Source organism: Labrus mixtus, chromosome 11 (assembly GCF_963584025.1).
Source record: "Labrus mixtus chromosome 11, fLabMix1.1, whole genome shotgun sequence".
NCBI lineage: Eukaryota > Metazoa > Chordata > Actinopteri > Labriformes > Labridae > Labrus > Labrus mixtus.
In genome coordinates, this window is record NC_083622.1 from 10,228,433 (window position 1) to 10,242,641 (window position 14,209).

Below are 14,209 nucleotides of genomic sequence, written 5' to 3' on the forward strand. Positions count from 1 at the left end.
TCTATGTTAACCAAAAATTTAAATTGATGAACATCATTTTCAAGTTCACTACAGTATGAAACATCCAGACGCAGCAGATTTAAAATGTCCGTTTGGCGGTACCTTTGTTTTTACAGAAATGTTTGATAATGTGCACTTTATCCGTTGAATAAAGCAATAATCCAATAATGACTGATACACATTATGCACTTTCTAATAAAGCTACAGACGGAGTTATTGCTGCCATCTGCAGCAGGCTCACAGTCGTCTTTGCACTCACTGTAAATAATTGCTCGCAGACTAAGAGCAGGAGGGTTAAACCCACAGAGGAGCTCTTAACCTTGTTCACCGGCTAACACTGCAGCTGTGCTTAACACATAAGAGCGTCTTGTGCTCTCTGTAAGGCTTCATGCAGCAGACCTGTGCGTCTTTCATTTACAGTCATGATTGACTGAGTATTGTGGATTCTGTAAATCAATCAAATTATACCCTCTGTGGACACTCTTACAAATTGCACGATACAGAATCAGTGTTTCTCACTCAGAGTCTGGCCCATGTGTGGGTACAAATACAGATGGATCTGAATTGAAGCAGACAGTGTGTTCACACCGGAGGAGTCTATGAATATCATGTTTTTGTGTTTTAAACTGCATGTTAATCCCGACACTGCTTCACAGTCTCTTTGGGGATTAAGGAAGTGAAATCTTACATTGGTGCGGGGATTCTTGCTCAGCAACTTGTTAATGAAATAAAGATGTGAACACAAACTGCTGAAAGTGCCTCTGTAACGTTTATCACTCTTCAAATAGAAATGCTCATAGAGTTGGGCTTTAAAATTAAAGGTAGAGTCAGTAGCAATGTTCGTTGGAGCTTGTAAGCACAACATTCAAACCTGGCCCTTCATCCCAGAAGCGCACTCATTAACTCTTCAACCCTAACCCACTGCAGGTTGTAGTGTGTTTTTACTGCTAAGCTACCACACATTAGCACAAGCTAACTGCCGGTGTTTGGCGTCTGCCTGTCCAACAGAAAGCAGGCCAACCCTGCAACCGCGGGTGAAAGCTAACCCAAGGTTCACCGTTGTTTTGGACGGGCTTTACCCGCTTGACATTTTGGCTCACTATGATTATATTTTCTCTTCTTTGCCGCTGCATTAATATCCTTCAAATACTCCAGTTTGAATCACGGCGAATCGCTGAATTGTATCCACTCCTAAACTCGCCAGCGTGCTATCATTGGATTGGGGAGACACCTACTCCCCGCCCAGAAACGTCCCGAGTCAACCGAAACAGACGAAACATGAAAATCCGGTCAGAGGACAGGTTTTACTTAGAAGACTTACAGTAAGTGTAGTTGATGGTCGACAATGTGGGGAACTCAGTGTTTCAGACAAAGATTCAACCATGATGGGCAGCATTAGAGGAACTTTGAAAGGAGCAATATGTTACTCTACATTTAAAATTGGTACTGCTGTCCAGTTTCAAAACATTGGTGAGACCTGTTTCCACCTCGCCCCCTCCTTCCTAGAGACGATGCTCACGCAGGTTGCCATGTGGTGGACTCTGAAGCTTCAGTGTTTATCCAGCTCTGCATCAGTCTGTAAACCTTTCTTCGTTCTAACCTCTCTCCATTTTTCAAAAGCATCTCCAATATTGATCCTAGTTTGAGCACGTTTCTGCTCGTGGAGCTTATTAGAAACATGCAGAGGCTTTTTAGGTCGGGTACAATCACTTCTATCTGAACCAGTTCTCTTGCCCGCTTCCATCGCTGTAACGCCTGTTGGTTTGCCGTTTACTGGGCTGACCCAGGGGCGTCCAAAACGGCCGTGTGGGGGTGCCTCTAAACCGACAGCCTTCTCTGGTCAAAACAAAAGAAAACATTCTGTAGCGAATCTAAAGTTAGAAGGAGGACATACTGGCTGCTGCATTGTTGTCAGAGAAGCCAGTACTTCAACATAGCATGTTTCCTTAATGTCTGATCATATAGTAAGGTCATCTTGTGATTTCAATTCATTCTGCATTGCTCCATTTAAGATCAAACGGCAAAGAGAGTGCAATGTCACCAGCTGTAAAAATATAAATGGACTTCCTGCTGGATCATTTGAATAATCTATGTTCAGAGGGAGACCTTGTAGAGAGTCATTATTTAAACATAGAAAGTAGACTTTGTGGTTGAACAAATTCAGCACTTTTAGGGAGAAACAACAATCAGAGTCAGAAATACTTTATTAATCTCGTTTCGGTAAAGAGCCGCTTCTACCTTTGCCAAACAAAGAGTTGGTAGATTTCCAGCAATATCAAGATTCCAATGACCTGAATGAAGCCCTCCACTGGAGGATGTAATAAAACATGCGCTCTCTGAGTTGTATGTCTCCAAGTTGGCACCAAAAGGACCAAATGTTACCCCTCCCAGAGGGTTTGGATTGCACAAGAACTCACAGACTGCTTGTTTTTTCTTCCCTGATCTCACCGTCTATAGCTAAAACCACAGAGACGGATCACACTTTATTTTATTTTACAGTAGTGCTGATGCCAGTTAAGTCTTAAATCACCATTCTCTCCTCGGCACAATCTGCTCCTCCAGGAGAAGCTAATTAGTTTGAGAAACAATATATTCAGAAGTGGATCTTGACGTCGTTATTCTGAGGCCTTCTCAGTGAGATGGCTGCAGTTATGATGCAGACATAATGATGGCTCAACCTCTAGCTGTGCAGGGCGTCACCCATGACGATCGCTGGTAATTAACACTTCTTGCGGAGTAACAAGAAGAAAGGGCTGACATGAAAGAAGAGGACATCTTGAAGGAAAGGTCAGGAGGTAAAACTTATTTAATATCTCCAAACTAAAGGTACACTTTTGAAAAATTTCTGACTTACACTTACTACTTAATAAGCCATAATGTATAAAACTTGGACGTAGTCTCTGTGACGTCCCGCATTTTTTGCTTAAGAGCAGTTATGAAGCCTAACTGGCTGTTTCCACAGTAACCATGCGTGCAGTGGTTTTGCTCCATCTGAGGGCACGCATCCTACCCCACTGTTCAGGGTCTGTTGCCAAAGCCTGACCGCAGCAGAGCACAGCCATGAGCATCCCGTGCAAACAACAGGAAAGTTTGTCTTTCCAAGGCTGATATGTTGTTCATTTGATGCCTGTTTTGACAAAGTAATGGGATATACGATCAGGAGTCTGTAAATTGTGTTTTATTCTGAAATCGAGCGGATGTCCTGTGCTTTCCCCTTGTCTGACTTCCTCTCCGGGTCGATCTGCTCTGTCCAGTTTGAGGCATGCTTGCAGCGGTCACTTTCGAAAATGAACACGTGTGTGCAGTGGAAACATGAGCGTTGACTAGAGAGAGCGGGAGTGATCGGTGTGCACGATTCTCGTGGAAACTCTGGGCAATGCTGGTCGAGGCTGGTCGCTTAATTGCAATGCTAACTCTACCTAACTTTTAGTTGTTTTAGTAATAGACAGAGAGGCGGCCACCTGTCAGTCAACCTACTGTACCTGCACCCATGATTAAGTATGAAATACCTCTTAGCCTTAAAATCATCAAAACAAAAAGTTGCATTGTCTTTATCTCTTAACGCCAGAGGTTGCTGCTTCAAATCAACCGCCTACCAACCGTATCATTATCTTCATTTTGTGACGTTCCATCTGACATCATAGGTTTAACATTTTGCTAATTAAGGTTTTGTAACCGAATTGCAAACTGTTATTCCACCAAAATGAACTTGCTTTTCATGCAATGTCAATAAACGGTCAAAAACCTTCTCAGTTTTGGCATTTAACTAAAGCTTGATTTTCACTTCCCCTCCCCTGTGATTTGTCACTAACCTTCTCATGTAAGATCCCCGCTCTCTGGAATTTAATTTAGACAGACTCCTCCACCAGTCAGTCACCCTGCCTCCAGAGTTTGATACGGTAGTGTGGGAGCTGTGGGCAAAGAGACCCTGGCACAGTTTGATGTCTCGGCTGGCCGACAAACAGCTCACCGGTCATCCTTTTTTTCTCCTGCTTGCGTGGGTTGGAGAAAATGTTAGGACTGCAGACAGAGAGACGGGCAGGCTGGTGGTGAAAAAAGATTGCCATTTGGACAGGTAAATGAAAGCGAGCAAGAGGAAAAGGGCCAGATGGGGGGAGAGAAAAAGGGGAATACAGATAAAGGTAATAAGGAGAAGATGGAGGGTTCTAGATGCCACAATGAATCTGAAGGAGAGGACGGTATGAAAACAAGGAGAAGAGGAGAGAGAGAGAGAGAGAGAGAGAAGTATCAGAGGCTGAAGAGAGGTAGAGGGATAAATGCACTATTTGAATTATGTAAAGTAGCTGCGTGGGAGAGGAGAGGCGTATGTGTGTGTGTGTGTGTGTCTGAGTATTAGTGTGACTGTGTGACAGAGGAGGCTGAGTGCAAAGGAAAAAGGAAAAAAGCAAAGACAGACAGCATGATGAACATGGCAGAGTTACAGGCTGGAGAAATCGACAAGAACGAACAAACGAGAGGACGCACCCAACTTATTTTTTGCTTGAAGGTTATCGCACTGTGGACAATTCTTTGATCGAGCTAAAAATAAATGGAGGACATAAAATAAATGGAGGACATAAAACTAGATATAGACTTGAGAGAGAAAACAGTGAGAGACCAAAATGTGCAACCATGTAAATCCGGGTTTGATTTCACCCTGGAGATGATCAATATACCATGAATATCATTTTTTTATCATCGGTGGTCATCCAGGCTTTGTTACTTAAGGAACCATTTCCTCTTCATCTTGTAGAAATTTGCTACATGCTGACGACTTCTGATAACTGAACATATTATTCAGTGTGGGGGCGGAGGTGGAGTCGAAGCTAGAATCTTTTTTTTTTTAATCCTTTCTAACCACGCTCACCGCTTAAAGCAATCTCAAGTTGACTTAAAGGCAGGGTTGGTCATTTTATCCAGATACACTTTTTTTTTTATTTTTGTTGAAATTGTCTTCAGGTCCTCTGCCAAACTGGTGCAATCAAGACATTATTCTTTGAATATGTCCAAATGACATGTAGCGATATAAAAGGCAAAAAGCTGTCATCAAGGCGATACACTCTAATGCTGCGTCTGCCATCGCTTACATCTACGCTCCTGAGACCCCCGCCCTCTTTCCCTCCCATGCCACAGAACAACCTTCACACTTTGATGGGTGTGCGGCCAGCTGTCCTTAAATCTTCCTGAAATTTTTCCATTCCAAGACAACCAGGGTGGGACCAACATTTGAGTTCTTCTGACAAAAGTCACTTTCCTCGTTTCCTTTATCGATCGTTACTTTGTTGTAGTGTATCTAAACCTAAAACACAATCATTGTTTTTATCAACCTTAGCAGAAAGTTTAAGCGCCTTAACCCTAACCATACTGAGACCCTCTTACAACTTGTACACCGGGTGTTCAATGCAGTGACCCTTCATAACCAGGTCCATTTCCACCTGTTGCTGTATAAACTCACAGATCTTCTGGTCCTCCTTTAAGTGAAGTTGGCCCCCTCTGAAACAATTTAAATGGTCTTGATAACAGGCCTGTCAATGATCTGACAACACCATGAGCAGGTTGACTTTTCATCTAGCTCCACCAGCAGGTCCACACCGCTTTGAAAAGCACAACAGATTTTACAGGTGGCTGTGGTTTCCAAATGTGCCGAATGATGATGACGGAAGATTTGCGCCTTTTATTATGTGTGTTGCCAATTTTATGGTAACTCAGATATTTTGCCTTTATTGTATTGGACAGCTGAGGAGAGGCAGGAAGTGTTTTTGGAGGAGAGAGTTGGGGATGACATGCAGCAAAAGGGCCGAGGTCGGATTCAAACCCACGGCCGCTGCGACGAGGACCACAGCTTCAGTACATGGGGCGTACATCATAACCGCTAGGCTATCTGGCACCTCGGAAAGATGTGCTTTTAAGTTTCAACCAGACTTGTTTCAAATCCTTGGCACCTTGATAGTTTTTAAATGCCTTGAAATCTACGTGTCAAATACACATTCTTTAAAATAATCATGGAAAAATAGGATATGAAAATCAAAACCAAAAATCTATTTTAAAGACTGTGGAGAAGATTTTGGTTTTGTGCGTGCTAGTAATAATAATAATTCATTTTTATTACATAGCGCTCAAGGTCACCTTACAAAGCAGAGATAAAAACAACAAAGGAACAATACTTCAGTAAAATTAACATTAAAAAGCCAAATCAACAGTTTATGAAATCATTGTGTAGAGGATTCAGACGGAGAATGATCAGACTGAAAATGCCAGTTTAAAAAGATTTGTTTTGAGATGAGATTTAAAAATTGAGAGACAGTCAATATTACAGAGCGGCTGAAGGCCCTGGACCCCATGGTGGTCAGGCGGGCGGGTGGTGCGGTGAGTTTAATGGAAGAAGAAGACCTGAGAGTGCGGGTGGGTGTGTTGATGTGGAGTTCAGAGAGGTACAGAGGAGCGAGGTTATGGATGGCCTTAAAGGTGAGGAGCAGAATTTCGAAGTTGATGCGATGTTTAAGCGGGATATTTAGCTCTGGACCAGTTTAAGTTCGAGGATGGCCTTGAGATGGAGACCAAAGAGAGGTCAGACGAACCAGATCTTCTGCTAAGTTGATTTTATATTGTTGCAGAAATTTGACAGTTTCATCGTCGCAAAGCAAATCCATTTTATTTTATATCACCAAGTCATAACAAATGTTATCTGAAGACACTTTGCAAACAGAGCAGGTCTACGCCGCGATCTCAGAGATTTAGTCTGTGGCGAACAACCTTTCCAGAGTTGGATAGAAACACGGAGAGTTTTGTGATTTAAGTCTGTGAAGGGCTGCTTGTGGCTGTCGATACAGAGATTATATAAAGGCAACATTGTACAGTTTTTTAATTAAATCTGTCAGCGCTGCAGTGGATAAACAGGCCAGCCAGGTCAAGCAATCCTCCTGTGTGTTGTTTCTTGTGTTCTCTAACTTCACATTTAAACTCTTTCTGTCATCAATCAAGTGTAGGACAGGAGTTTATTCCCTTACTGACCAGCTCAGTGCATTAGGCAGCGACTCACTGACGGAAGTCAATAAAAGGCTTTGTTTGTCTAATGCTCACTCCCCTCCATCTCTGCATCCTCTCCAGCCCCTCCCCTCTCACCTCCTCCTCTCAGTATACACACTGTTAACATTCACCTCATCCGAAGTCCAGACAGAAAATCTATCCCTCAAATAGTCTCTCGCCCACTTCCTCAACCTCATCTCCTGCACAGATGAAGGCGTATTTGTGCTTCTGCTGGTGGATGGGTGTGACCCTGTATGGTTTTATTTATGCCTCGCTCACCTTTGACCTCTATCTAGCTCTCATATTCTCTCCTGGCCTTTTTTCATTCCTTCAGGCGGACTGTCAATAACCGCTCTGTCGCCGCTGTTAGTTTCCACAATGGGCTCCATCTCTCTCTCTCTCTCTCTCTCTCTCTTCACTTCCTCTTGCTCTCCCTGCGCCTCAGCTTTGTAATATTCCATCCTGTCTTCATTTGGTGTGATGTTTCCTTTTCACTGATGTGTATCAGAGACTCACCTGTCGACCTCTTCCCTCTCTCTCTCTCTCTCTCTCGCTCTCTTAGATCATCGCGCTCGGCGGAAGAGCATAGCCACCGGGAAGCAGCCCAGCATGGAGGTCCCTCCCACTGCCCCCCTTCAACCCTTACGACAATCCGTGAGTAACCCTCCCTATCCCCGGCCTCGCTCGCTCCCTCCGTCCCTCTCGCTGTCCCTCCACCCTTCTCCCGCCCTGGGCCCGCCGCACACCTGCGGCCGCCGGGCCAGCGGCACCCCGCCTCACCCTTTCCCCCTCTCCTTGACCGTGTCCCCGTCCCTCGCCCTGCGCCAGCAGCAGCACCCGCAGCAGCAGCAAAAGGGCTCCAAGAAAGGGGCCGGCACTCCCCCCATGCCCCGCTCGCTGCCCCTCTCCCCCTCCCTGTCCTACACCCTGCCCCACTCGCCTGCCGCCTCCTACTCCTCCCCCCCCTTCTTTTACTGGGGCGGAGATTGGAGGGCTGCCGGTTCGAGTCCAGTGGCGGGAGGAGCGTACATTTCACCACTGCCCCCTGTTGAGGTATGTGACACAAACATGGCTGAAGCAGAGACACTGGCGACGTTCACATGTATGTTTCAAAAGTCCGATCATTTGGTGGAGGTGAAAAAAGTGTCAAATTTAACAACATCTTTAACCTTTATTTTTCACAGCATTATGAGGACTGTGTTTCTTACAGGGCCTAACCGGGGGGCTCTGCATACTTAACTCCATCAATACAAATTCACTGTTTTCAAATGCATGCTATGTTTTCTTTTTTTCTACATCCATTGATCTCCCTTCATTTCCCAACGGCAGGAAACGTACTTGAATTTTGTAATTTGGATTAAGGCTTGCCAAAGTGATTTTCTTGAATGCAGCTGAAGTGCTGATTGATTTAAAAATGTTGCACTACAATTTGTCAATTTAATTATCTGCAATCCTAAAACATCACCATTAAGTTCTTAAAGCAGAAGAACTTCGAGAATATGTCGAGGAAAATCCTCTGCCACGTTAAAAGACTCTGGATTAAACTACTAATTATAGAACAAAATGTGATTAAAGTTCATTCATTTAAAAATATGTTTTTACAATTAAGGAAGAAACACGAGTAAAAACAGACGTTATGTTCAATTAAATGAATCCAATCAAGCTTCAAAGTCTGATAATAGAGTTTCAACCTGTTTGTAAATGAATAAAAACCAACACATTCTCAATTCAATTAATTATTTAGCAACCTTAACAGACAAGCAGAACTGCAGGTGGAAACAGAAAAAGAAACCAGTAATTACATTAGCAAAGGTAATTTTTCATCATCTTTATTTCAAAGTCTGCTAAAAGAACGTTCATCTTTCTCTCTGAAATGACTGAACATCAATGGATGTCTGCTTTACTTTATGGTTAAAGTAACAGTGACTTGTAGTAAATTGATCTCAAACCTGGTGCGATTCTTAAATGCCAACAAAGGAGAAACATTTTTTTTTTAAAACCTGTGCTGTCACTGTTACTCCTGGGATCGTCATGAACCTTTTTCATACTTCAGACGGCTTCAATCAAAGAGGAGAGCGGAGCTGGCAGCCGAACACATTCTGTGTCTGAGGACAGAAATAATCTGTTTATTGTTTTATTCATGGCAACAGAAACTCAATCAGAAGGTATCAAACGTGCACATGAAAGGGCTAAAAGGATAGATTGGTGCCTTTATGAGTTTTGTGCCTGTGCTCTATGCTGCTCATCTCTTTTCTATTGTTTCTGCTGCTGTTTGCACACTGTCACTGGAACTGGAAAGAACAGGACCCGTGTTCCTCCTTTGACACTGAAACTATTTGCTGCTTTACGCTGGTGCAGAGTGAAAAAAATAACAACTTTAATAGAGTTCAAATTATAAAACCCAAAAAGTCCTCTTGAGTAGCTGCAAAGTCTCAGTTTAGCTCGCATTTCATTTTATTTGACAGTAGCGGAGCTAGGTGTTTACTATGAATATTTCAGCTTCTCTGATTGGATGAGAAAGCCTAAAGCACTGTAAGGAGAGTCACAGGGTGAAGTTTTTTTTGACAATCACTGACTGCTTTGTGACTATCCTCCAGGTGAAGTTTGGGGGTAGAATTACAAGACGCTTGGAAATAGTCTAGAGAATACATAGGTTGTTTTTTTTAGAGCCCGACCGATTAATCTGCCAGCCGACGATATTGGCCGATATTAGCTTATCCAGTGACTATCAGTATCGGCAAATTTTATGGCAGATATGAGCCAACATTACTCTATTTATTCACCAGTCAAATAGCATTTCATTTGAACTTTATTATATTACACTAGCAGTTCTCTTTCACCAGCAGAGGGCGCTGTATGGATTACAACAAGCATCATCACTCTCCAGAGTGTCAAGTGGTGACGCATGTACATGCTCAGCTACTTGTGTTTGATAACTGCATTTGAGGGATCAATGCAATAAATGTGTCAATTTATATCTATCTCTAAAGATTTCATAGATCTAAGAAAGATATCGGCCAATATATCGGTATCAGATTTTTTTCTCCCCAATTGACATCGGTATCGTCCCCAAAAATCCCATATTGGTCGGGCCTAGTGTTTTTTTTCCCTCTGGGTTTAGAGTACACCTACTTCAATAGCACACAAAAATTTCCCAGGAGCAGATGGATACTGCAGCCAATTATGTTCCAGCCTGTCCAGTAAGCTTTGGTGTTAAATTCCTGCGAATAAGAGAAGAGACTTTCGATTCTTGACTTAATTCTTTTAGGCAGTGCAACCTCTCGGGCAACACCCATATTTACTACTACATATGACACCTTTAATGGCCAGTAAAAGCCATTTTTGTTTTCATGTTATCGGTGACGTAACCAATTAAAACTACAATATTCTCCTCTAAATTAAGGAAGGTAACATTTAAATACTGAAGTAAATTACACATCCTGGACTCGGGTAAAGGTATTAGGAAGCAACTCACACTGTACCGGAGACTGAGGATAAACTCAACATCCTGCTGTTTGTGATGTAGAACTGATTCACCATTTACATATAGCTGCTTAATATAGATAATCTCCGATAAGCTGCAACATTAAGTGACACCAGTCCTCTCTTTTAACACCTGAAATGAACCTACAGGTGAGCAGCAGCTGAGCAAACACTGAGGATGAGGTCCCCCCCCCCCCCCCCCCTCTCCCTCCCTCTCTCACTGCTGTTTATTGTGATTCAGGCTTTTCTGCCCCTTCTCAAACTCTTAAGTTTGTGAGACTTGAAGTGTCAGACGGAGCGGCTAATCAAATCAGATTTAGTCATGCAGGCTATTAGCAGGGAACCAGCAGATGGAGCCAAGTCTTTAGTCATAACCTCGAGACAGGCTTCAAAGCCATTTCATTCATGCCGGATGACGAGGTGTCATTTCCTCCAGTCAAGCCCCCACCGTATAATGTTTTCATGCTAAAGGTGTACAAACATTATTACTGCTTCTTCAATAAGCACCTTACAGCTAATGGAGTGAAGCCTCTTGATGGCTCAGTAGGAAAAAAACACTGATATTTCATGCATGTTGGAGCTCTAAAGTCACCTTCCACAGTTTATATTTCAAGGTATGGAGTGTGAAAACAGTTTTTTAAAATTGACATTTATAGTCTACAAATATTGTGATGTCCTGGTGAAGATTAAAAAATGCAATTGAGTGGGCGTTAAATACACATTAAGGTAGGAAATGTCAGATCTTTTCCATCTTGTTTCCCTTTTGGCCAAAGAAGTGACACCATGTTTGGAAATCTGGAATACTGATCTCGAAATGTAGAAGATAAGAAGATAAATTATGGAGACATTATCCTGCTTTTTTTTCGGTTTCTTGAATATTTTTCGTACCTTCATTTTAGACAAATGTTTCATCGAAGGGTGGGATTGTCATGCAGACTAACGGTCTGTCCCAATAACCACACGAGAAGTCCTGCTCAGTGATCAGAGCTAAGTGCCCACCTCAGAACAGCTCAGTCTGATGTGCTAAACCTGTCCACTTTTTGGTGGTAACGTACCTTTAGGCTGGTCTGAGGACCAACAATATTCAGAAGACAGGAAGAAGGTAAAAGTCCCAAACTCTACCAAGAAATGTCGAAACCTCCAGAGACGACTATCAAAGACTAGAAATAATATCACTGTTAAGATAAAACAAGTATAAATGAGTTTTCCTTTCCATGGAGCTCAAAAGTGACCGCTCACTTTTTTGGCGACTCTGGTTCTGGAATTAAATTTTCCAGATCATATCCTCCATTGAGATTTTAGAAAATAAATATTTTTAATCCTGTAACCAAGCCAACCAAGGGATATATTTTTCATGAAGTGAAGGAACTACACATCCCACAATCCATTGCAATTCCAACGAGACCAAACCATAGTTTAGCCGCTTCTTCCTGAACGTACATGGACCTTCTTTCAACATTCATCTTTAAGTTCATAATAATGCTGTAATATTTTACAAGTTTGTGCCAACAGCTGAATGTCTTGGGTGCGGTAAACATCTCCATGGTAACAGCGTGCTCAACAAATCAGAGATGGCGCTGTGACACTGTAGGGTTGTGGGTTGTGTAGTTCTTTTCCCCGAGGTCATGATTAACCAACTTTTTTCTTAAAACGAGTTTGATATCAAGAGTAATAATCAAATGCGTTATGGAGAAAACGAACGGGACACTGCATACTGTTGAGCTCTTTAGAGATGAGAGAAAACTGTGCCTTCCATTCTTATAATAAATCAGACCGAAACCATTCAAATGTAGTACACTACTAGTCAAGCAGTATACTTCAATCAGCGTCAACAGTTTGTGACATAAAAGTAGTTTTTATGGAGGATTTTAATGTCTTTATGTTTTATCTGCGTTGCCGCTGACAACGAGCTGCTAAAGTGCCTTTCATTGTTTTTATAGCAATGACGATAAAGATCTATTCTATTTCGATCACAGACAAAATGCATTGAGGGATTAAACTGAGTGAAAAGGTGCCTTATTATATACCTACCCTTAGTTTTTTCAGGACATATACTTAAAAGTAGTGTTGTAGTCAAGACCACAGTAAACGAGACCAAGACATACCCGAGACCAGACTGCTCAGAGAACAAGACAAGACCAAGACCTTCAGGGACCGAGACAAGACCAAAACCATAAATATCACTGAAAAATCATCACCGTGTGTGCAGGGGGCGTGTCACTCATTTAGACCGTAACACCGGGAAGGTTGCAGGTGTAACCGGGGGATAAAAATCGAATTAGTTATTTGTTGCTTTAGAAAGGGGCATCTTCCTTCGAATCACAGTGTTGACTTGGAAAATAGCCTATCAGTGGTGATCTTGATTTAAAATCCGGAGTCCGCCCAGTCTGAGACCGATACAAGACCGAGCAAAAATGCTTTTGATTCCTAGCTGAGACCAAGACCTTCAAAATGTGGTCTCGAGTCCAAGACCGATCTCAAGTACTACTCAAAAGTGACCTCTTTTAAACTACAACTATAAACAACTATCATTTTTTAATTCTCTAATGTCCTTAGACCTTCAGTCTTCTTATTGTTGGTCCTCAAAGTGCCTCAAGGACTGGCCAAGGGTAGCGTTATTTTACTTTATCATATTTGATACAATGGCAAAGGTCAATGCAATATTTCTAACATCAATTATTTGTAATGAATGGATGCCATGATCTGAAAAGGTCCAGAAAATACTGTCCAAGATGCTTGTGTGTAATCAAACTTGTTCTAACAATTCATCCAAGCTAACTTGTTCCTTGCAGAGTGTGTTTATGTGGGTCACTTGATTTTTCTGTTGATGAAGGGTGTCAAGTTAGCTCTAAAAAAAACAACTCCTTTAGTAATGGTTCCAGGCTCTCGAACTACAAATCCCACAACTATACACACTTAAATACCTTCAAATAAAGTAGGAATGGGTATTGGGACAAAACCCAGAGTCAGGTTCTCCTGCACCAATGAAAAGGTTCCTGTTGCAGCTTGTAATATTGTGTTATTTGATCATGTGAGGAAGCTCATGTAGGACAAACTGAACCCACTGTGTGAGACGTGTGCTGCTCAGCTTGTTGTCGGACTTGTGGCTCACCACTGCCCACCACAGGATCTGATACCACACTGCGCCCCTCTGTGTCAGTGGACATGTGTGGGTGTAATGATTTCTTGTTTATAATAAAATGTACCTTGTGCTCTCCCCCATCACTCACATCAAATCTCTCATTTATGTGTCTTCATCCGATTTATACATCCTACACACACCATACTGACTCCATGGGAATCATCTGTTTTCATGTAAACATCACGAACTCCTGTGTCCTCTCTTTGTCTTTCAACCCATCCTTTATCTAACTCCACATCACACACTCCTTCTCTGTAACTTCACGTCTCCATGCACGTCCTCCCTCCTCGCCTCCATCTGTTTGCCCTCGTTCAGAGTTTCCTCAGTAGAAGGTTGAAGGGCTCGATCAAGAGGGCCAAGAGTCAGCCCAAACTGGACCGAACCAGCAGTTTCCGCCACATGATCCTCCCCCGCTTCCGCAGTGCCGACCAAGACAGGTCAGTGAGCCGTCGTGTGAGTAACATGAGGATCAATGTGCTTGTTTGTGGCTGTGCCGCTGCGTTGATCTCTGTCTATTTGCATTTCAAATCTGTTTTTTTTATATTTCCCTCTAATGTT

General features: G+C 42.6%; 1 protein-coding gene across 10 annotated transcripts in view; it reads left to right on the forward strand.

Moving 5' to 3' along the window:
• Positions 1 to 14,209, forward strand: part of syngap1b (synaptic Ras GTPase activating protein 1b) — a 181,138-nt gene that overhangs the window by 115,310 nt on the left and 51,619 nt on the right. For 9 of the 10 annotated variants that reach the window (XM_061049936.1, XM_061049935.1, XM_061049934.1 and 6 more), the window contains 2 exons: positions 7,589 to 7,680; positions 13,967 to 14,088. In XM_061049936.1, coding sequence (XP_060905919.1) covers positions 7,589 to 7,680; positions 13,967 to 14,088 — 214 coding nt within the window. Of the gene's footprint in view, positions 1 to 7,588; positions 7,734 to 7,790; positions 8,080 to 13,966; positions 14,089 to 14,209 lie in introns of all 10 variants that reach the window. The other variant, XM_061049940.1, reaches the window with a different exon arrangement.